Raw genomic sequence first — 20,846 nt, 5'->3', positions numbered from 1 at the left:
CCAGTCTAGCGTATCATGTTTGCGCTGGGAACTTATATTCCGCATGAGTAATGCGTCCTGTTTTACCTTTGTGCCTATAGCTCCCTTGAATCAAGTCCACGCCTTCGGCGACTTTTCAATGCACCTTTCCATTTCGGCTTTAGGCTTATCCCCACCGGTACTTTTTGACAAATCCAAACTCTAGGAACCAGCCTGTGGATGATTTAGCTGAAATTTGCTTATCAATCCCAAGATTCTTAAGATGGTATCCACATACAAAATTTGACGACTATTTACCCACTTCGGTTAGCCCTGACGAAGGTGAAACTTCCATTTGCCGACCATTGTGGATTCCACACATAGGGGGTTATCCCGACACTGGGATCACCCTGGAAGATTGGGTTTGTTTACGCCCTTCGTGACAGACATGCATGCATATTCAACGGGCATGGTCCCCGAAATAGTTGGATCGAGACTCTGCCTAAAATGGAAATGTGATGCTGGTACAAGGAAAAATCGCCCAATGCTACTGTACATAGATCGAATAAGATCGGATTTTTTTTTCACGGCTTTCTCTTCGTAGCCGCTGCAGCGATCCGTTTCTGGATCTCCTCATTGGTAAGGATCTTCACCGCATTGTTGGACAAAACATAGCTCAGGCCCGACCAGATGGTTGTTCCCGCCACAAGGTACCTGTAATCGTGGTTAGTAAGCCATTTCAACCAATCATGAAAATGAAAAAGCGCATGCATCCAGGCGAAAAGACACGTCAAGCCACCATTGAAAGAAAGGCAAAAATCTGTAGGGAAAGGAATTCGGGGGAAAAAAAACCAAAAAACATACAACAGTCAGGATTCGCATGTGGTCACCCACCATACTACTAACTGACCGGCGTGTGGCTTAAGTACGGCTGAGCGGACGGGAAGCCCTGTTCTCCACACCCTATGGTCGTATGTACTTGGTGTTTCATAGAATTGCCTTAAGGGAGGCACAGGCCCACCCCACAGGTCCAGGCAAGTGTGCATAAATCAAAAAGATTTGGGATATGATTCAAGGGGTATCACTTACTGGAATCCAGTCATGGCCTCCTGCAAATGCCAAGCACTAATGAAAGCCTCGGGAACCACAGGGAGTCCAATTGCAGTGCCCACCAACACCAACTGCAGGGCAGTATTGATCTTGGAGATTTCTGTGGGCTTGACCTCGGCGGATGGAAGCGAGAAATCCCAGTACCGAGCCATAGTCTTTGGGGCAGGAAGAGAAATCCATCGGTAATAAATAGCCGAAATGGCCAGTCCAATGTCACGACCAAGAATAATCACGGCCAACCAAACTGCAACAAGGGTCAGATTGAATGCAAGACACGACAGGAAGACATACATACTAGGAAGAGACCCATTCACCGCCAGACACGCCACTCCGATTGTCATCAGCAGCTTATCAGCCATGGGGTCAATGATGGTTCCCACAACGGTCTGCAGGTGATACTTTCGGGCAATCCACCCATCAACCAGATCGGTAATGCCTGCATACGCAAACAGGGACAAAGCGGCTGCATGGTAGTCGTGGACAAGCAGATACCCCACCACGGGTGCCGCCACTAATCGAGTGAAAGTGAGAATATTGGGAACGGTGTAGATGTTCTCATGGCTCTTCCCCATGGGCAGCTTGGACAACAGGCGCTTTGCTGCAGTTGTGGGTTTAGAGCTAATTTGGTCAGTTAGCACACCCACCATACCGATGTTGACATTTCCAACATACTCTTCTGATTGAGGCTCTTGGGGCTCGCCAGATGGCTTCGATGATGTCCATCTACGACTGCCCAACAGCGATATCCTTGGAACCGAAATTAGGCATCCCCGGGGTTGCAAGGGCCTTGGCAACAGTCAGCTCGGACACTTGAGGACAAGCAAATCATCATACCTGGTTGAGCTGGTTGATGACTGGGCTGGCGAGGTATTTCTCAACGTAGATATGCATTGAGGGCGCAACGCATCCCGTCGAGTCTGCATATGAAGTCGGAAAGGGCCGCAAAGGGGCCGAGAAGCCCGAAATGCCGGAAAAGGCCGCAACATTTGCGATGCAGTGATAGAAAACATGTTGATAGAAAAGAAAATAGCCTGCAATGAAACACCCGATCTCCTGTGAAATGCCCGGTGGAAAAGTGGAGTGTAAATGAATGAACTCGGCAAGAATCAATCCAGCAAATAGCCCATACCCTCCTTGTCACTGGCTTTGAATCAAAAAACCCAACTTGAAAGCTAATGTCCTGATATCGGTGCCTTATACAAAGGAAAATGACCACTGGAAATGGCAATGGCGATCACACGGTCACACGATCAAAAATCAACTTCGGATGTTATAATACAGCCCAGTGGGTTGAATAAAGAGGCCCAATAAATACTGTTCAGCAAGCCAAACTGAGCCAATGATCCCACCAAGCAAGACTAGAATTGTGAGTTGTGTACGTCTTGATAGAACCGAGGTCCCCGGATCCTTAGGAAAAGTGACGCGGATTTCCACCCGGATGAACTGTTCCTCCGGGTCCCGACCCCAGCTCTCTGGGGATCCACCACAGGGTCGCGACTCACAACAACTATCTTTGACCATCATCCCAGTTTTATACTTTTCCTTGCATCTAATGACTTATTCAGAACTATAACAGACCAAAGCATTTTCTTCACAATGAGATATGCCAAGGACCTTTCAAGTCATTGTGACTGTCCACACTGCCTCACTCACCTGATAGCTGATCTACACATGACGAACCGCCTGATGGCAGGCATCATACTAGACCTTGGGAAATGGCTTATCCTTTTCTGCACTAACTCACGCACTAACTCACATTTCAGATACAAATACTTTGACAAGGCTATGCGGCTGTAAAGTCCAAGCTATCTACTGTGTCAAAAAAAAAAAATTCCAGATGGAGAGCAAACGGCAGCCTTTAGCAGGGGATATCGCGGGTTGTCTTACGGGTGGCACCGACTCACGATGGCTACTTCACTCCCAACCAAAGATGGCTCCCAACCTCCTCCTGTCGCTGGTCCAGTCAATTCTGGTACTGATCAACCAGCCAAAAAGCCTCGCGACCCCAATATGTCGGATCCTCGTCTTTTTGTTAACCGGCCTTGTGTCTACGAGCGCCGACTTCCCGGTGATGCGTACATAACGGCGCATGTCCAACGACTCCAGCATGGCTTCTATGCCAGTGCTTCAGTCTCAGACATGGATGCGGAGCATGTTGACTTTCTTGCTATTAGCTTTGTTTTCCACTCTCCCCATACTCTGACCCACCGCTTCAAGTCTGCTACTATTCGGGCTGCCATTCGTGGAAGCCATGAGCCATTCACCTCTACCACCTATCCTCGGGGATATTCGCTGGGCAACCCCCACTTTCTGATGCACGCCCCTCATCTTATCTTCGGCACCGTGTCCCCCGAGACCATGCAATGGACCTTTAGCCTGGCCGGTTCCCTTGGAATCTCCGAAACCCCAGTCAGCGCCAGCTTAATTCCATCTGGAAGTATGAGCAAGTCATTCCGCCGCTATGAAATGATGCGCATTCAAGGTTCTGCCCGTACGCTGAAGAGCACACTGGGCCCCGAGTTCGATGTTGAAGCAGGTGAAATAGTTTGGTCGCTTGAGGAGAACAACCTGCAGCGCTCCGGTCTGCCTCGCGAGTTTACTTTCATCATGCTCATTCAAAAGCCGACCGCGGATACCACAATCAACCTGACTCTCGACATCGAGCCTGTTCTTAAGACGTGGTATGGTAGTTATCCCAGCATCATGCTTTCGCTGCCAGCCTACCAGCCCCAGGCGCGTCGGCCTGTCAATTTTCGTCAAGAGGTGGGCCAGAGGTTTGAGCCTGCAGAAGCGCAACGGGGTTTCAATTTTGCGGCTCTGGAAAGTTCCTTTGACCACTATATCGCAATGCCAGGAAGAAAATTCACGCGATCAGTACGTCCCCTCAAGGATTGAAATGAGAGGTATAAGAGAAACGTGCTGACCCCTATGACAGATCGAGATTCCCCCCGAGAATTCAGCATCCCAGAACAACGGCTTGTCTGCAAACAACGGCTTCCCTGGAAACAACTTCGGGCAGAGTTACCCACAATACAGCAATGGACAATATGTTGGTCGCTACGGGGGCATTGGCCAGTATACCACTGGCCAATACAGTACTGTGAACCCGGTGCAGGCGCTGGAAAATGAGGGCTTTTCGTTCCGCGACAACTATACGGGTGGACTTCTCCAGTCCCAGTTGCACCAGCTGCAGACTGGGGGTCAAAGTGAGTCCACTACGAGCAACGGTGGGACTTCAGCTTTGCCAAGCTCCATGGCCGCCACAAGCGCTTTCAACGCGCGACTGTCCGTGGATCGCTATGGCGCGATGTTCCCCACTGCCCCGTCCTCTCGTCTAAGAAACCTTTACACAGAAATGAACAATCCCATCGGAGTAACTGTCGGCACTGACAGCGATGAAAATACCGCTGTGGCTCGGGGGGACACCATCGAAGAGACCGCAGGCCGGATCACCCACCTGCATGCCAACGATGAAAGTCGCGCGCGCGTGATCGGAGGAAAGGTCTACGAGGAGGAGGTGCGTCGCCCCCGACCGCGTCGGCTTCGTTCTGCCTCGACGTCGGAGGCATCAGGAAGTGTCATGATGCTGGCCAACGTGCCACTCACCGAGAACTTGCTTTTGGCCCTGGCCAGAAACCTGCCCGGTCGTTGAGGTCTTCAATTATCTGTGGAATATCGCCTCTTCGGCTGATATCCTGATATCTCAGTCTCGTCTCCGCTTATTCCCATGTAGAAATATCTTTATATCTTTAGCGATTTACTTTTCGGTCCAAAATTAAGAGTATTAATCTACTTTACCTTATCTCAATAGTATCTCACATTCAAAGTAAGCTTGCCGTCATCATGCTTCAATTACAAGGCACCAAGGTGACTGGGCAATAACCCCTTGCCGCTTCCAATCTTTGTTTTTCACCATCACTTCCAACTGTTACTCGTCTACCATCTCCTGCCCAGGTGCATCCTTGACTGCCTCCACTAGTTTATGTCCACAAGTTTTATGTTCTTGCCGATTCCAGCAGTCCATTTTTTTACGGCCTCGGGTATAGTCAATACTCAGTTTTATGCGTTCCTTAGCAGCATTTGCCGACTACCAAATATATATCTCTCTCATCTCTGCCTAACTACTATACTGCAGGTCTTTTACGAGGTACAGTATATGAGTCACTACGAGCAAAGCTTAAAACTTGACAGCAGATAGATACTCAAGCCGGATTGGAAGTATCCAGCCAACCAGAATTTCTAATCACAGGCACGGGCAGTTTTAGTTGTCATGCATAGCCAAAGGAACACGTGAGACCAAGGCACATCAAAAGACGACCAGTATTCTGACCTATAACCGATCATCTCGAAATGCTCCCCCCATTTTTTAGTTTCGATTTAATGGGAGGTTGGTGCCTTTAAAGGAATCAGCGGCCTGCTGAGCCATGAATCCAGACCTACAGTGGCGTTTGCACTGCCCGTTTAGCCTTCAAGGATGCGGAGTCGTATCCAGTCAAATGCGATTGTAGGCCTCCCCAATGGACTACAGAGATACCTTTAATCTCGGCGAATCCTTGAGGTCGGACGTGGATACGGGCTCACTCGTGATTTGCTGGATAGTGGCTGCCTAACTTCGGCAATGCTAGTGCCACATCCAATCAAAGGCCACTGCTGGCTTCCCCCGGCCATATTTAGTTTGGATTTTCAACAACCAATCTTGGTTGAGCCATAATTTACCATTTGGGGGTCAAACGTCTCCCCCTCGTCAGTGTGATTTTATTCTCAGTAACTACCTAAGCCATGATTCCTTAAGGGTAGTAATGGATACTTCAATAATAGCTGGTATAGTACCTAGCGGGAAGTCAATTTAGGCATCTACTGGCCATGGTATCCTTTTTCGTTTGTTTGAGATTCACAGGTGTCACTAAGATAGTGTCATGTTATTGCATACACCCACATAGTACAGCAAGCTTCAACTTGGATTATTTTAGCGGCCATTTCCATAGATTGTTAGCCATTCCATTCATGTCTCGTACCAAACTGTTGTGCTTAGACCCGCTTTCATGCTTTAACGGACGGGATGATCTCCAACGAATAATGCTTGGAGGTCATACACAAGGGTATTTTTGACCGATAAGTATCATCAAGTAGAAGTGGTGGCCGTTTCAGGCAATTCTCTTGCTTCAGGCTAATTGAGCAATGATTCGTGTAGCCAAATTGATTACTGCTGACCATGCAGCTCGCGACGGTCAGTTTCAAGATAGTCGGTACAAGTTGATCTACTATGAAAGCATTTGCAGAGCAGGAATTCATTTTGTTACCACCGTCTAGAGAGAGAGAGAGCGTGTGCGTGAGACTTTATCTTCAGCCAAACTGAGCTATCCATTATTAAATGGTAGGATTGATGCTCAATCAAACTAATTGATACCCCGTAATCGATCCTGGGTACAAATCCTGGCTTTGGTATCATGCTAGAATCTTGCGGCGAGGCCCTAAAGGTCTCTGGAATACACTGTTCTGTCGAGGTGCAGGAAAGCGGGCTTTACTGGATATTGACCAATGAGAGTGGTTATACGCTTGCATTCATATCTGACTCTCAAAGAAGGAAAAATTGGAGAAGCGGCGACAATAGAGCTAAGCCGTGGGGTCTGTATGTATTGACCAATGAATGGGGGACTATCTATCTCACCCCCAGATTTTAGTTTCAAGCAAAAAGGACCAGTTGGGCAGTGCTGATGTAGCTGAGCCATGGGGTCTGTATGTACTGACCAATGACTCTGGTCCTATCTAGCTCACCCCCAGATCTTAGTTTCAAGCAAAAAGGTGGGTTGGGCAGTGCTGATGCAGCTGAGCCATGGGGCCTTTTGGGCACTTACCAATCAAGGTTATGCCAAAGAATTTTTATCAATATCCTGAATTCGAATTGAATTCCCAGTCGGTTTGAAAGTGTTCTGCTGCCGGGTCATGGGGCTTACTGGGTACCAACAGTGCTTACCAATGAGTGTATGAGACTGTATCTCGAGTCCAAAATGACTAACTCGGTCTCCACGCTGACTTGTAGATAGTAATTGCTAAGCTAATGAGCAGCCATAGTGATATCGCCATCTCCATACCTATAACCATGAGGCTCTAAGCGGTAGCGCAGGTGGGTTTATCTGCTAGCGGCCAATCACAGCGATATCAACAGCTCACAAATATCTTGGTTTTGGATTCTGCACGTCTACGCAACACAGATTTACGGCGGAGCCATCAGTAGTGAAATATTGTCAATCGTAAATCAGCCCTCCACTTCCAGTCGCAGACCCAAATCCCCCGGTATCTTGTACACAGTTGCTTCTCTATCCCACTGGCATTTTTAATGCAGAGTTGTCGGATCCTGCGTCATCGAATCGACTTCAAATAGATCCTGCTCAAGTTAGTGGCTGCTTGCGTCTTCCGATAGTGGGACTGCATTACCCGCAAAGACTGAAGCCTATCAGCATTCCTGTTGTTCTCCTTTTGGAACCCGCCGCCCGCAATTTGTATTTTCTTGCGTTGACGTGGAACAACATGCGTCTATCCAGGTTAGATATTATCCTAAGCAGGTTGTTGGTGGGTCAACGAACCTCTTCCACCGTGCCTTTCATTATATATCGAACGATTGTCACGCGGGAAAGCTGCCCCAATCGAAGCGCTCTACCGGTTGCTTGGTCTTCAATGGAAGGGTTCCACTGAGGCTCAAGAAGGTAAATGCAAGATGAAGATGTGATATTCAGTCTAATATTCCGGGTCAGCAAGATCGTACCATAAAGTAGATGGATGGATCTACTCACCCAACAGCACCCGTGCCCAGGGTCATGAGGAGCACGTTCGTATCTGGCCCCTCGTAAGTCTTCAGCTCAGCTATTCGCCGGGATAACGGCAATGATCCATCAATCATGCTATATGCGATGCCCTGGCTGATGAGCATCTCGGCGACAAGAGTGAGACTTTTCTTCCAGCTCGAGAAAACAATGCTATACTCGGAGAATCAGTGTGTGGGAGATTAATCAATGATAAATGGCTGTCGTACCATTTTTGAGAAGGACTTTGCATTATGTCCGACAAGAGAGCGCGTAACTTGGTCGAATATTGTGAAAATGGACGACTTGTGGGCTCACCCGGACGTCTTGCCATTTGATTTCTGGCTGCGTGAGTTGGTTGGGACTGTATGTTACTAGGGCCACAAGTTGGGCACTGCTTGTTGTCCATCAAGTGCTGTGGCATGCAGCCGTGGCACACAATATGTGGGCAGGAGAGAATCATGGTCCCTCCATCAGTTTCAGGAGTTTCACTAAGGTGGAGGATCGTGCTACCACAGTAGACACAGTGGTCCTGATCGAGCTGTTGAAGCAGGGACAGAGCTTCATCCATATCAGTTGGTGCTCCCTCTTCCGCTTTGCCATTATTGCAAAAGAGGCGAAGGGCTAGAAATAGCTCCAATATTGTCGAGTTGAACCTTCCCTTTCGGTGTCCAGAGACAACCATCTCGATGCGCATTTTGCATTTTTGAAATAGCTCTCGATATTGTTCAAGCTCCGATGGAGCCATGACCAGGGTTTTTCGGGTCTCAATCGGCTCGGGAATATTCAACAGCTCCCTTGTTCTCCGGATACAGATGGAGCGAAGAAGGGTTTGAAGGTTATTGAATCGATCCTTGACATTCAAGGATATCGGCGATGATATCAGCTTCCTGAATGATGCCGGGCGTTGAAGGATCGGCACCCTGACAAATGCGACCAATGCTCCGAGATCTTCAATATCGTTCTGGATTGGTGTTCCGGTAAGGCACCAGTAGTACTGGGCGGAAAGACTCATCACGGCTTGAAATTGCTTCGTGGAACGATTTCTAACATAGTGCGCTGTTTTTCTAGCTCATCAGAAAAAATTGTCCATGGGGCCAAGTCTCATGCTAGCATACCCTCGTCTAGAACGATTCTGAACCATTCGATGGTTGACAATATGCTCTCTCTATCCTTTCGGTGAGCCTCGGCTGCTAGAGTTGCATATGTCGTAAACACTATATCCTTCTCCTTCAACAACTCTTTCTCGGCGTGACGCTCCCACCCAATGTGCTGATGAGAGAACAATGTTGCCGAGAAAATATGCCTGGGGAGAAATATCAGTCCAGCTATAAGAGCCCAAATTTGATGAACGACTTACCGTTGTATCTCCTTTATCCAATTATCGATCAAAACTGGGCATGTTAGCTATGGCTGACTTGACGATCTAAGTGGATATGAGATTCTCCAGTTCTGAGTGGACTTACAAGTTGATGGCACAATTATAAGCGTCGCTTTGGATGGAGTCCGGATTTGTTGTTGAGTCTTTTGTGCGCCAAACCGTCGGGCCTCATCTAAGGATCCAGCAATCACCGATAGAATCACCAAAGACTTCCCAAGGCCCATCTCATCAGCCACAATTCCACCTTTGGCATGATCTGGTTCTCGACGTCTTTCGCCGTTGAGAGCATGCTGATAACTTATCAATCGATTAGTTGACTTCCAAGCCCCCCTATCTGCAGTTTGTTCACATACAATGGCTCATCCTCATCTGTATCATTGTATTTCCAAAGTCCTTCCAAATCTGCTCCGCCTTTCTCATGCTGAGAGATAAAATCAATCGCTTCTTTTTGGTGCCTAGCAATTTGTTAACAATCTCCTCAACGTTATGCATATAAAGACCTACTGTAAAAGGCTGCTCTTGACTCGACGATCGATGGAAATGTTTGTTGTTAGAATGTGTTGCAATTGCGAGTCAAGTATTTGTTCTACATCAATCGGGTCATCGCGAGAATTGTCTTCTCCGCCAGGGGATTCCGAAGTCTGATCTTCTCCACTTTCAGAATCCAGATCTAAAATTTCATGATCGATTGAAAAGCCCGGCATCCGAAGAATATGGGGATTGACATATTTCATTCCCCCAGCTCCAAAGCGAGGCTGTTGGAGGAAGTTGCCCGATTTGCTCAATCTCTTTCCAACTTTTGCAGATTCGCCTTCAGGTCCGTATATGTTGATTTCAACGTTTATCGCGTTTCCGGAACGCCATGATTCAGAGCCTATCACGAGGTCTTTTCGAGATAGGTAGGCCTTCAACCGCACAGTAGGGAAATCTTGGAGTAGCTCACTCAGATCTTTACTGATCAATTTGTTTAGGCGTGCAAAGCTCTCTTTCTTGTGTTGAAGTAAGAAATATCTGCCTTCTTGACGCACTGTGAACGATTGCGAGGACCTGGAATCCAGTGAAAATCCATCGAGCAAGCCAGAGCCTTGAAGTTGAGTTTTTACTCTCACAAGCTGCTGTATGTTAGATCAAAGCTCAGAATCTGTAGTCAAGCTAGGCACTTACGCTTCCAAAACACACCTTGCCCTCAGAGACCTCCTCTGATACACCTTCCGAGGCTCCCTCTGATGGAGAGGGTGTTGGAGAGCTGTGGGAACCATCCTCTTCAAAGGGCCATTTTCGTTTTAGCGTCTGATCTAGATCCTCTGGGAAATTAAAGTCGTCTTGGTACTGGTCTTGATATTGGTCTTGGTACTGGTCTTGGTATGGGTGAAATTGATACATTGGGCTGGGCTGCTGGGTATATGGTGTTGTAGACGTGTAGATTAGCTATTCAGGATCGGCGCACTGTGGTATAACCTTGGGAGGTATTCAGAGGGAATTATTTCTCTACTATCTGGGTGTAATGCTATTGTCGTGGACAAGGCATATGTTCTCGTTCTCGGGCGCGAAGTGAAACGTGGCTGGGATGAGGCTCTTATCAGGCCGGCGTGCATATACGATTGTGGCTGAGTTGTCAGCCCCGACAAGGCAGATTCGTGCACTTTTAGAAGGCGTTAATAACAAAACTCCTATTCTCCCGTAATTGACTTGGATGTTCTTTTCCAGTTGACACGTCCATGGCCCAAAATGGCCCAGAATGTACCTCAGAATGTACCACAGTCGCCATTTGACCGCGCGCTCAACATCTTCAAGAAAGACCTGACCAAGCGGGACAAAGAGAATTTCAAAATAGCAACCTTTCAAGACCTTCAAAAAAGCATCGATGATCTTCAGAAAACACATCAATCGACACGTCGGATTCAAGACCTAAGTCGGTTGGGCGTCTTTCTAGAGGCTATTGAGCAATACACCAAGGTCGTGGAACCATTCTGTAACAGCAATGAGATTGTAGCGTTTATTCTGGTGAGATAGCTTGCTCAATCAAGTACTCCGAGGCTCAAGCTAAGTGTTCCTAGGGGCCTATTAAGTTCCTATTGCTGGTATAACCCTTTAGTCTCATGGCCTATATCATATCGTCCACTAAGAAATACCAGGTCGCAAGTTCGTACCAGAAAGCATTCCAGGAGCTTGTCAACACCTATGAGTCTCTTGGGGATAGTATTCCTCTTCTACTTCAATACCAGGAACTCTTTCGCACCAAGCCTCACATGACCAGAGTGCTGTCGCTCATGTACGAAGATATCCTCAGTTTTCATCGACTTGCCATGAAATATTTCCAACAACGTCGTACGTGTTCTTCCTCTTGCGAGTTATTATTTGATTTAACTTGAATAGTATGGAAACAACTCTTCGATGCAACTTGGCCCAGTCATAGGTCCCGTTTTGCATCCGTTATCGAAAACCTGGCTAGACATCGGACGTTAATCGAACGACATGCCACACTCTCTCAAATCGAGGACTCTCAGGAATCACAGCGTCTGGCAAATGACCGGTTTGATATAATGATGCAGAACGAAGACATGACACGAGCGGTTGTGGTTTCCCAATGGCTGAAATCTCCGCATACGGATGTTGATCAGTATAATTTTACCAAAGTCCGGTTGGATTACCCTGATTCTGGCAAATGGCTACTCGATAACCAGTCGTTCCAAGAATGGTTTGATCCTAGTTTTCCTAAAATTCCCCCTCTTCTTTGGATTAGTGGGATTCCAGGATCAGGTACGTTGCAGAGTGATCTTTAGCGAGAGACATGCTGATGGAGTGTTTAGGTAAAACCATTCTGGCTTCTTCTATCGTAGAACAAGCCCAAAGGCTTTCTACGAAGCCCACGGTTCTCTTCTTCTATTGTAAACATGACGATCCTGAGCATGACAACTTCCTGTCGCTTGCACGCGGAATCTTGGCTCAAATCCTGCACCAAGACAAAGACCTGCTGACTTATTTCTATGAAGAGCGCAGCAAGAGTAAAGAGGCGGTCCTTTCGGTTCCGGATCAAGTTCGGAGACTTTTGGCCCTTGCATTCCAAAGATGCAAGAATACATACATTATCCTTGATGGACTGGATGAGTGCAAGCGCGATGATCGCAAAGAGATTGTACAGTGGTTTATCAGACTTGTCGAGAAACTTCCGGTCAACGAGTCATCCAGAATACGATGTCTCTTCACCAGCCGAGATGATGGTCCTGGCCGCAAGGATTTCGACGGCATGTTCTCTTTGAGTATTCGACAAGAAGATATGCGGGAAGACTTGCAGCACTATTGTCATTTTCAAGCTGAAAAGTTGAAGACAAAACTGTGGTTGTCACTAGACAGGACACAGGAGATTTCCGAAACTGTTTTCAAGAGAGCTGGAGGTAAGCTGTTTGCTTTAACTCCCGCATTCAAGGTACTAAGTCAAGTGATAGCAATGTTCCTCCTCGCAAGGTTGATCTGGGACTCGTTGCTGGAAGCCACATCCATCGAGAGCTTGGAGGAGCAGTTGGATCCGACCAGGCTCCCGGTCGATATTTACGATGCGTATGTATATCCGACTCATTTATCATGTCAATTTCTAACCATGGAGCAGATATCGCCGTATTATTGACAATATGAAAAGCTCCCCAGGATACATGAAACTACTGCGGTGGCTCGTTTTGGCTAGAAGACCGCTGAAGTGGCGCGAAATTCAGGTGCTGAAGTCAATCAACCTTCATGCGCGGCGTGTTGACTTTGAACGTCAGATGTTCCGGGTGACCTCTGCAAAAGATATATGCGGATCTCTGGTCGACGTTCGGGAGGATGGAACGGTGGAGTTAATTCATCTGACAGCCAAGCAGTATGGCACGATTCCTTTGCACTTGGTTTGAGTGGTTTGGCTGACATTTTGTTCAGCTTCCTCGTTGACGAGCGGATTGTCGACCCATTGTACGATGATATAGAAATGGGATCTCTATGCCTCAGCTACCTGAATCTGCCTGTGTTCATGGATTCCATCACCAGCAATGCTGCTTCCCAAGGCGATTATGGTCTTATGGATTATGCGGTCATCTACTGGATCAAACACCTTGATGGCGTCATTGGAGAGGCTAGTCGACGAATGACAAGAGCTAAGCTGCAGGACAGTCATCGCGCTCAAGCCATCTCGCAAGAGCAAGATAGGTCTATTATTTACCCAACTTTGCAAGAGGATAATTATCCACAGGCCATATCTCCCTTTGCTGAGGCTCTGGGTGTCTTTGTTGACGAACATTGGGTCGAGCCCAAGATTTCACTAGAGGTTTCTTCGCGGAACAAGAAGAAACTGCAAGTCTTCGAAGACAGAGATTTTTACGAAAACTTGGAACAGATATATGTCTTCACGAGGAAACAACTTCACTCCTTTGGCGCTCTGAAAAAGGACGAAATCTCCACAGATATCGCTGACATCGTGCGTGAGGTCCGGGATGAGATTGAAAAGGCCTTCACCAGTGCCATGGACAAGTCGTCAAAGGATTCAGTTGTTGAAAAATACGGCGAGAATCTGTTCAAATGCCCGCGGCTAAGCTGTCGGTCATTTACATCCGGCTTTGCCACTACCGACGAGCGAGATCATCACGTTGAATGGCACGATCTCCCATTCAGATGCAACGACAAAAACTGCATTACCGGTTTTGACATTGGCTTTGCCAACCAGACTCAATATAAAAGGCACATGAGGATCTATCACCAATCCACATTTCCACAACACGAACAATTTCCAACAGATAAGGAGATCCAGCAAAGCAAGCAGGGAGTAATACAAAATAAGCAGGCCAGAACACAGCCTGCCCCAGCTTCAAGCAGTACCCGCCCGCCAGATCCAACCCTTCAAGGGGACACGGCAGCCATTTCAGGGCCAGAAGAATCCTCATCTTCAGACTCAGAGCCACCAGAAATTCGGCCTCTCCCACGGGTCGAACTACAGCCCGAAGATCTCAAGTGTCCAACTTGTTCCCGCGAGTTCACAAAACTATATAACCTCCGTTCACATATGCGTGTCCATCAGACAATTCGGCCTTTCTCGTGTGAATTTTGTCCGAAGACTTTTACCAGAAAGAATGATTGTACTAGACACAGAAAAATTCATTTGGGAACTAGGGATTGGGTTTGTGGTGGGTGTCAGCAAGCGTTTTCGCGGTCAGATGTGTTGAATACGCATTTCCAGTCCCAGAAAGGTCAGGCCTGTCTTCAAATGATTGCTCAACAGCAGCAAGAGAATTAATTAATACTCTTGTTTGATTTAATAATGGAAACTGAATATAAAATGTGTGTTATACCTCCTTCCAAATCATAAATGTAGACTGAAGTTCGGTTTATACGGGTATAGAGTTGAGTTGACCAATAGACTAGCGAGGAAGATTTCGTCTCCCCGTATTTGGTTTCATCTTCACTCAGCCTTGTTTTTCCTGCACCCAGCTGAGCCATTGAAAATTTATTTTGACTTTATCAATATTTTGAATTTTGGAAAAGGACTTCACTGTTCAGATGTGGCATCAAAGTATTTAGTACGAAAAGGTCTATACTGTAAACATATTTCCATGATCACGTTGGATTGGTGAAGAGAAGAGTAGATTCATAATCATATTGAAGCTAGATGAGCGGAGAGAGAATAATGTACAGCACGCTCACTTTCGAACGAACAATCAAGTGCTAATGAAAGGCAGACCTCCATAGCCTCCTTCCAAACTCAAAGCCAAGGATCCCACGTCCAAACATGTGCCCAAAGATAAGCGGAAGGCCAAATTTCAACCATGTGAAAGGCTTCCAGAGTCTCGGTCCGGCCACCGTAATCAGCGCCTTGACACGCTCACTAGCCTCGCGAGTCCCCCGATGGCCTGTGAACGCATCGACAGCCTCCAGCATGATCTGTACTGTCGCCTCAGGTTGACTCAAAAACGGTGAATGGCTCGTCTGCAGCTCCCGATGCTCCACAGTACAGCCCATTTCCCTCGCCATGCCGATTTGCGTCCGTTGCACCAACACTGGTAACCCCCGATCTTCGACGGTGCCAATATACCAAACGGGTACATCTCTCCAGCCAGCATAACTGTATTCACCACCCTCATACAATGATTTCAGGCTCTGTGGTGTAAGCTGAGAGACCCAGTATTCTGCCTCTTCCTGCGGTAAGTCGTGGTAGAACATCTCGCGGGGGGGAGTGACTAGCTCGGCGAAACCGGTCTCCCAATTGGCGCGCCAGGTAGGCGGCGGGATACCAAAGAATGGGTCCATAAATGCCATTCCTGTGAACGTAAACCCTGAGGCGACCAAGATGAGCCCGATCACGAACCCTGTCGTCGGTGACTGCGTTTGGCTTGTCTTGTCTCGCATGAATCCCTTGATCGCGCTGTTGGCAACCATCCCGCCGTAAGAGTGCGCAACGACCACGACATTGCGCCCGCTGGTTACCTCACTGGAGATGGCTTCGCGGGCGGTATCAAGATCATCTTTGAAGGATGCATCGGGGTTTCCTGCCGTGGAAGGGAGGGTGATTGAGACACACTTGAATTTGGGCTGCAGGAGTTTGATGATCTCGCGGTAGCAAACAGGTTTATGCCAGGCACCAGGAACAAAGACGAAGGTTGGTAAATCAGCCATGGTTGTGCTGTGAAAGGGAGGAATTCTCGTGTTCGTATGCGGGGGAAAACTGCATAGAATCAGGTGGAGACATCCGTATTCGGTTTAGATCAGATCCACTTCATGGCTCAGCTGCATGTGCTACCGCTTAGGGGGTTTGACCAATCACCCATTCTTATTCTTGATACTGAGGCTCTGGGTGTGCCATAGCTGTTTTGAAACCAGAAAATGGGAGGCCCTTTCACTCTAGATACTCTGATTGGCCCCTGTGGGTCATGTCACAAAATTCGATATCTAGATAGAGCCGCAGACCAATGTTGCTTTACTCTTTACTTGAAATCTGTGATAACGCGACTTGCAAGTATGGCAATGAGGAGAAGAACCAAAGACGAGATTAAAGAGAAGAGAAAGGCTGGAAAACGAAGGAAGGGGGTTTATAGTCGGCTGCATCGCGCCTTCCTAAAAGAAATGAATTGTGCCTTCCCAATCCGATCTGAAAAACGCAACAAACACAATTTACCGAGAGAAAGAATGGAAACTGAGAATATTGACATGCAGACCGACATATGTTTCAAGAAGTATCAAGGGAATCCGACATCGCGTTTGGAGGGTAATGACAATGTGCAGTTCGTGGTCGAGGGTCAAGGTAGACGTGCCAAACGTCGGTCCCCGCTGCTCCTATATTTAAGGGTGATTGAAGGGAACAATGCCAATGACCTCGCAAAAGAGATTTCCCAAGACAGTCGCTACGACTAAAGGACGTATTCAAAACCACGAATCACCCACCTTGGGCATATACATGACAAAAAAAGGGCAAGAATCAGCGAGACCCGGAATGGCCATCAGCCACACGAACAGGTGAACATCGGAATGAGGTGGAATCTCATGGTGGATTATGGCTCAGCACATCTACTCACCAGATTTCAAACTGTTTCTGAATAGCGGGGGGCCTTGCCTGACTTGATGCTCTGATTGGCCATACATGTACATTCAAGATCATGTACCCGCCGCGCGGCTATGTGGCTCAAGTGCTTTTGGACGTATTATTCTGATAAGCCGATCATTCATGAGTTGCTACTGGAAAAATTCTATAGTTTGGTGTTCATTGAAAGGGAATTTACTGGGGGTTCTCAACCTGGTTATGGAAATGAAAGTTAAAAGGTTTTTTTTTTTTATGGATGTGGATCCTATTCAGTGTGAACGACCTTCGAGAGTTATGAACGGTTCGAATGTTTATCTCACCCTCCTATCTTATATCATGAGTAATTGGAGGGTGCAGTATTTCAGCAACCATATTGGTCTTCTTAGGTGGAGTTTGGTACAGACAGCCGGAATATCCCGGCAGATGGGTTATGATGGGTGCCCAGGTGGATACTCAATACCTGTGGTGACGATATCATGGATATATGTATACCCCCGGGAATTGGAGAGTTTGACGGGGCCGCAAGACTGATAAGGTTTCTAGGGTCAAAGATGACAGTCATTATGGTGATGGATAGCTGATGATACCCAGAGATGTTTCCCTAGGTATCATTAAAACATTAGGGCAAGAAGGCATCATTTTCATTTCCCAGCTCAACTATATGATTCAAAGAACCCCCCCATAAATGAACAGCCAAATCAACAAAGCTATCCCAACAGATCCAGTCAAGCTCACGGTACGGTACAGAAGGGGCATCCACCCAAACCTAGTTAGTCATGGATATTCGACCCTGCATTATATCATTAAAGTTAAGAGTGGAGAATCCATCAAACCTTCAGGATATTGCACAGGACCCAACCCCCATAACTAGCGGAGCTGCATAAAGGCAAAGCCAAGCCAAGCCAAGCCAGCAAAAAGGAAAAAAAAAGAGATTTCGGTAGGAGAAGAACATTCGGAATCGAATGAGGATATAGAGAAAGAACAAGTTTTGTCGGTTGCATCACATCGTCAGGGAATCACACAAAACGCCGCCCATATGGGGTTGTTACCCCCGATATCGAAACGTGGAATCAGAACAGAAAGAAAGCGTCACAAGGTAAATCGAAAATCAGAGTCCCACCACAGAAAAGAGAAGAAGAAAAAAAAACTTGACAAAAAGGGCCATATAGACAGACATGAGTACACTGCACGGAACGGGAGAACCAGGGGCTTCAGGGGCTCAAACTGATTCCAAACCGCGTCCCAAAAGCCATAGGTCTATTCGCCGAGCAAAACAAAATCCACGAAACCCGTCCCTAAAAGCTAGAACCAAAACAGGGGTAATCGAAAGCACAAAACCGCCCTAGAAGACTCCCCACGCTCCCAAATATCCTTGAAACTTGGAAATGACCATCGTGGGAGAACAATAAAAGATAAATATAAAGAAAAGTCCCTTGCACCTTCAAAAACAAAACACAAGGTCGTAAAAAGCCCCAGGCCAACGCCAAACAGTACGTTGGATTTGGTAAAATTAGATTTGGGGCTGGGCCGGAGCGGTGGTTGTCCAGGCCGCGTAGTGGGGGTGGTTGACAGGGGCTGCCGCACCGACGTAGTATTGCGAACGATCGGGAGGGGCATAGTAGGAGGGGTGAACGGGGTTGGATTCGCGACGTGGTACATTCGGGTCGAGAGGGCCGATGCCGCGAGAATCAAGATGAGTGTTGTCCATATGGCTAGGTAAGCCGAAGCTGCCTCGTGAATACGTGCCCGGGGTCGAGGGATCCATGGGAGACGTCGCGTCGGTTGCGACGCTTCGAGAAGAGATGGATGAGTTGCGGTATGCAGAAGGGCTATGGTCTGAGGTTGAGCGATTGCGCTCGCTAAGAGAACCGGACATGCTGTTCATCCCCCCGGAATGGATGAGGACAAAGCGCTGTGAGCACTCATGGAATCCATGCTTCCTCCGTATGGTCCAGCCCGGAATGCGTGGTAGTCGTCTTGCTTCGGGGCCATCGTGGCTGCCACAGCGGGCGATGGAAGGTATGGGTTAGGTGCTGGTTGACCGGGCATGTTGCCACCCATGGAGTATCCGGCTATGGGGCCTGGTTGCGGAGCGTGGCTGGCGGCATAGTGGTTGGCGTGCATGTAAAAATCGGCTGATGGGTTCGGCATTCCATAGGCAGGGGGTGCCATCATCTGGGGGCGGTATCCGTAGAGGGCTGCATGAGACGGATCATGAGGAGCACTCTCCAACGCATTTGACTCCAGATCGTCGATGGGGGCGCGGAAACTCTGTTTCTGGGTCAGGTCGATGCGCGGTCGAATGTAGCGCAACGACTCGACCATCGAAGGTGGGTTTAGCACCCCGCGCATCACATCGTCCACGCTGTAATAGGAGACCAGGTGGTGGGTAATCCCCATCACGGTCACACTCATGGTCTTCTTGACCAACCCCGAGTCCTTGAAGCCGTACGAATCTACCAGCGACCCCACCAATGCCCGTTCCACCTCTGACTGATGTGTTCGTTCTCCAAAGGCCGCTGGAGGTGATGTCGGGGAATAACTCTGACCGTTGCTGTCATGTCGCGGATATGGCTCTCCAGGTCGAGTGGGTGGCACCGGCCGTCGATTGGCCTTCTTCATGGCGCGTTTCTTCTCACCGGGCGGGAATGGTTTGTCCAACTCCCGATACACCAAGAAATTGCCCAGAATGCGACTGGGGCTCCAAGTCACACCGTCAGTCCATCGTTTAATTCCCGATGAGTTCTCCTCGTAGATAAAGACGCTCCCACTGCGCACTAAATGACTTCGCTCCCGGTCGTGTGGTCGACGAGGGACATGATGCAGCACACCTGTCAGACAGGCCTCGAATAGAATCAGCGCATCTTGAGTCGTCGCCACATAGCCTGTGAATGTGGGCTCTAGCACCGCCGCAGTCCCGTTCACCATGATGGGAAGGCGGAGATGTGTGTAGTGGTGGGATAGGGATAGGGAAAAAATAAGCTAAGGAGATCGACCAGGGTATGGAGAAGTGGGAGCGGAGGGAGTGGTTTTGAGTTGAGTTAACCCCTCCTCTTGGAGTCCAGGGATCGCCCAGGGAAAGCACGGACCCAAGTCAGCCTGCGTAGGTTGCACCGATCTGGATATGGGGATCTACTCGAACTCGGTTCCACGGATCCTGCGGTAATTCCAAGCTTAGGAGAACAAGTTACGTATAAGACCTGGGGTAGTAATCGAGGGAAACATGTAAAAAAAAAATTTAAAATTAATATAGCAAAGGGGGAAATCAGGGGGCCAAGAACTGCAGAAAGGATCGACGGACGGTATGGTAATCAGTTACGGAGCTAAATGTTCAGAAATATCGGAGGGTTCAAATTGCGGGGCGAACTGGCTAGTCAAGATTTATCTGACAGAACTCTGTATCATATCTAAGTACCGAATTTTGAGTCCACAGGGAGCGGAGAAATACGGCGGTGATTTCATTCGGAAGGAAACGAAGATAAAAAGAAAAAAAAAGAAATGAGAGAAATGCAAAGTCAAATAGTAAGAATGACCAAGCAGGTACCGAGTTTATTCTTTATTCCGTCATGGGTTTTTCGTCTATCTAGAAGATCAGAAATGCAATCATCATCGACGTGCCATGGACGATCCAAGTGGAGCCCCCTCACCACGTCTGACTCAGCCACCTAACCACCTTCTTATTTAAGCATCGGTCATCCTTGGTGGCGGTGTAAACAGTACTTGAGGATTGTAGGATGTTCGCTCTTAACCTTTAATCTCTTAACGTTAACGTTAAAATGTTAATGTGTTACAGCAGGGGGATTTCGAGACCAAACTCATGATCTTCGTTGATTGGTCGGGCCCCGAATTATCTCTACTCCACTTCCTTCTTTCACTCCATGGTTCAGTCCTTTCCACTCACAGCATTCGGTGTCAGCAGGGTCCGATCGAGACTCTCGTCTTATCCAATCATTGTCCTTCCACTTCTCCCTAACGGCCCAGTGGAAGAAAAAAAAAAAGAAAATACAGAAAAAAGACACGAAAAGAGAGAGAGGGGAAATCCCCAAGTGGGGAGCGCCCG

General features: G+C 47.9%; 6 protein-coding genes across 6 annotated transcripts; 2 read left to right on the top strand and 4 right to left on the bottom strand.

The window, feature by feature from the left end:
- Nucleotides 1-542: 542 nt before the first annotated feature.
- N7503_001396 (cardiolipin synthase) lies at nt 543-2,078 on the bottom strand (the record flags this gene model as incomplete). The annotated part of the gene is made up of 5 exons (XM_057060943.1): nt 543-672; nt 1,048-1,312; nt 1,364-1,686; nt 1,741-1,854; nt 1,903-2,078. The coding sequence occupies 5 exons, from the start codon at nt 2,076-2,078 to the stop codon at nt 543-545; spliced, it is 1,008 nt and encodes a 335-aa protein (XP_056924905.1).
- An 895-nt stretch (nt 2,079-2,973) lies between these two features.
- Nucleotides 2,974-4,720, top strand: N7503_001395 (uncharacterized protein; the record flags this gene model as incomplete). Its single annotated transcript, XM_057060942.1, has 2 exons — nt 2,974-3,942; nt 4,004-4,720. The coding sequence occupies 2 exons, from the start codon at nt 2,974-2,976 to the stop codon at nt 4,718-4,720; spliced, it is 1,686 nt and encodes a 561-aa protein (XP_056924904.1).
- A 2,682-nt stretch (nt 4,721-7,402) lies between these two features.
- N7503_001394 (uncharacterized protein) lies at nt 7,403-10,632 on the bottom strand (the record flags this gene model as incomplete). Its single annotated transcript, XM_057060941.1, has 11 exons — nt 7,403-7,453; nt 7,504-7,602; nt 7,653-7,803; nt 7,860-8,042; nt 8,099-8,927; nt 8,987-9,174; nt 9,229-9,262; nt 9,335-9,546; nt 9,603-9,704; nt 9,754-10,361; nt 10,414-10,632. 11 exons carry the CDS (start codon nt 10,630-10,632, stop codon nt 7,403-7,405), a joined length of 2,676 nt encoding a protein of 891 aa, XP_056924903.1.
- Nucleotides 10,633-10,977: 345 nt separating this feature from the next.
- Nucleotides 10,978-14,509, top strand: N7503_001393 (C2H2-type zinc finger protein; the record flags this gene model as incomplete). The annotated part of the gene is made up of 7 exons (XM_057060940.1): nt 10,978-11,253; nt 11,307-11,330; nt 11,385-11,577; nt 11,626-12,009; nt 12,060-12,644; nt 12,696-12,833; nt 13,107-14,509. 7 exons carry the CDS (start codon nt 10,978-10,980, stop codon nt 14,507-14,509), a joined length of 3,003 nt encoding a protein of 1,000 aa, XP_056924902.1.
- A 428-nt stretch (nt 14,510-14,937) lies between these two features.
- N7503_001392 (alpha/beta hydrolase) lies at nt 14,938-15,885 on the bottom strand (the record flags this gene model as incomplete). The annotated part of the gene is made up of 1 exon (XM_057060939.1): nt 14,938-15,885. The coding sequence occupies one exon, from the start codon at nt 15,883-15,885 to the stop codon at nt 14,938-14,940; it is 948 nt and encodes a 315-aa protein (XP_056924901.1).
- Nucleotides 15,886-18,296: 2,411 nt separating this feature from the next.
- On the bottom strand, nt 18,297-19,714 carry N7503_001391 (camp independent regulatory protein; the record flags this gene model as incomplete). Its single annotated transcript, XM_057060938.1, has 2 exons — nt 18,297-18,645; nt 18,693-19,714. 2 exons carry the CDS (start codon nt 19,712-19,714, stop codon nt 18,297-18,299), a joined length of 1,371 nt encoding a protein of 456 aa, XP_056924900.1.
- Nucleotides 19,715-20,846: the final 1,132 nt, after the last annotated feature.

Source organism: Penicillium pulvis (assembly GCF_028828015.1).
Source record: "Penicillium pulvis strain IBT 33274 chromosome Unknown contig_12_segment0_segment0, whole genome shotgun sequence".
NCBI lineage: Eukaryota > Fungi > Ascomycota > Eurotiomycetes > Eurotiales > Aspergillaceae > Penicillium > Penicillium pulvis.
Note: the sequence above shows the minus strand (reverse complement) of the source record. Positions and strands in the feature narration are given on the sequence as shown.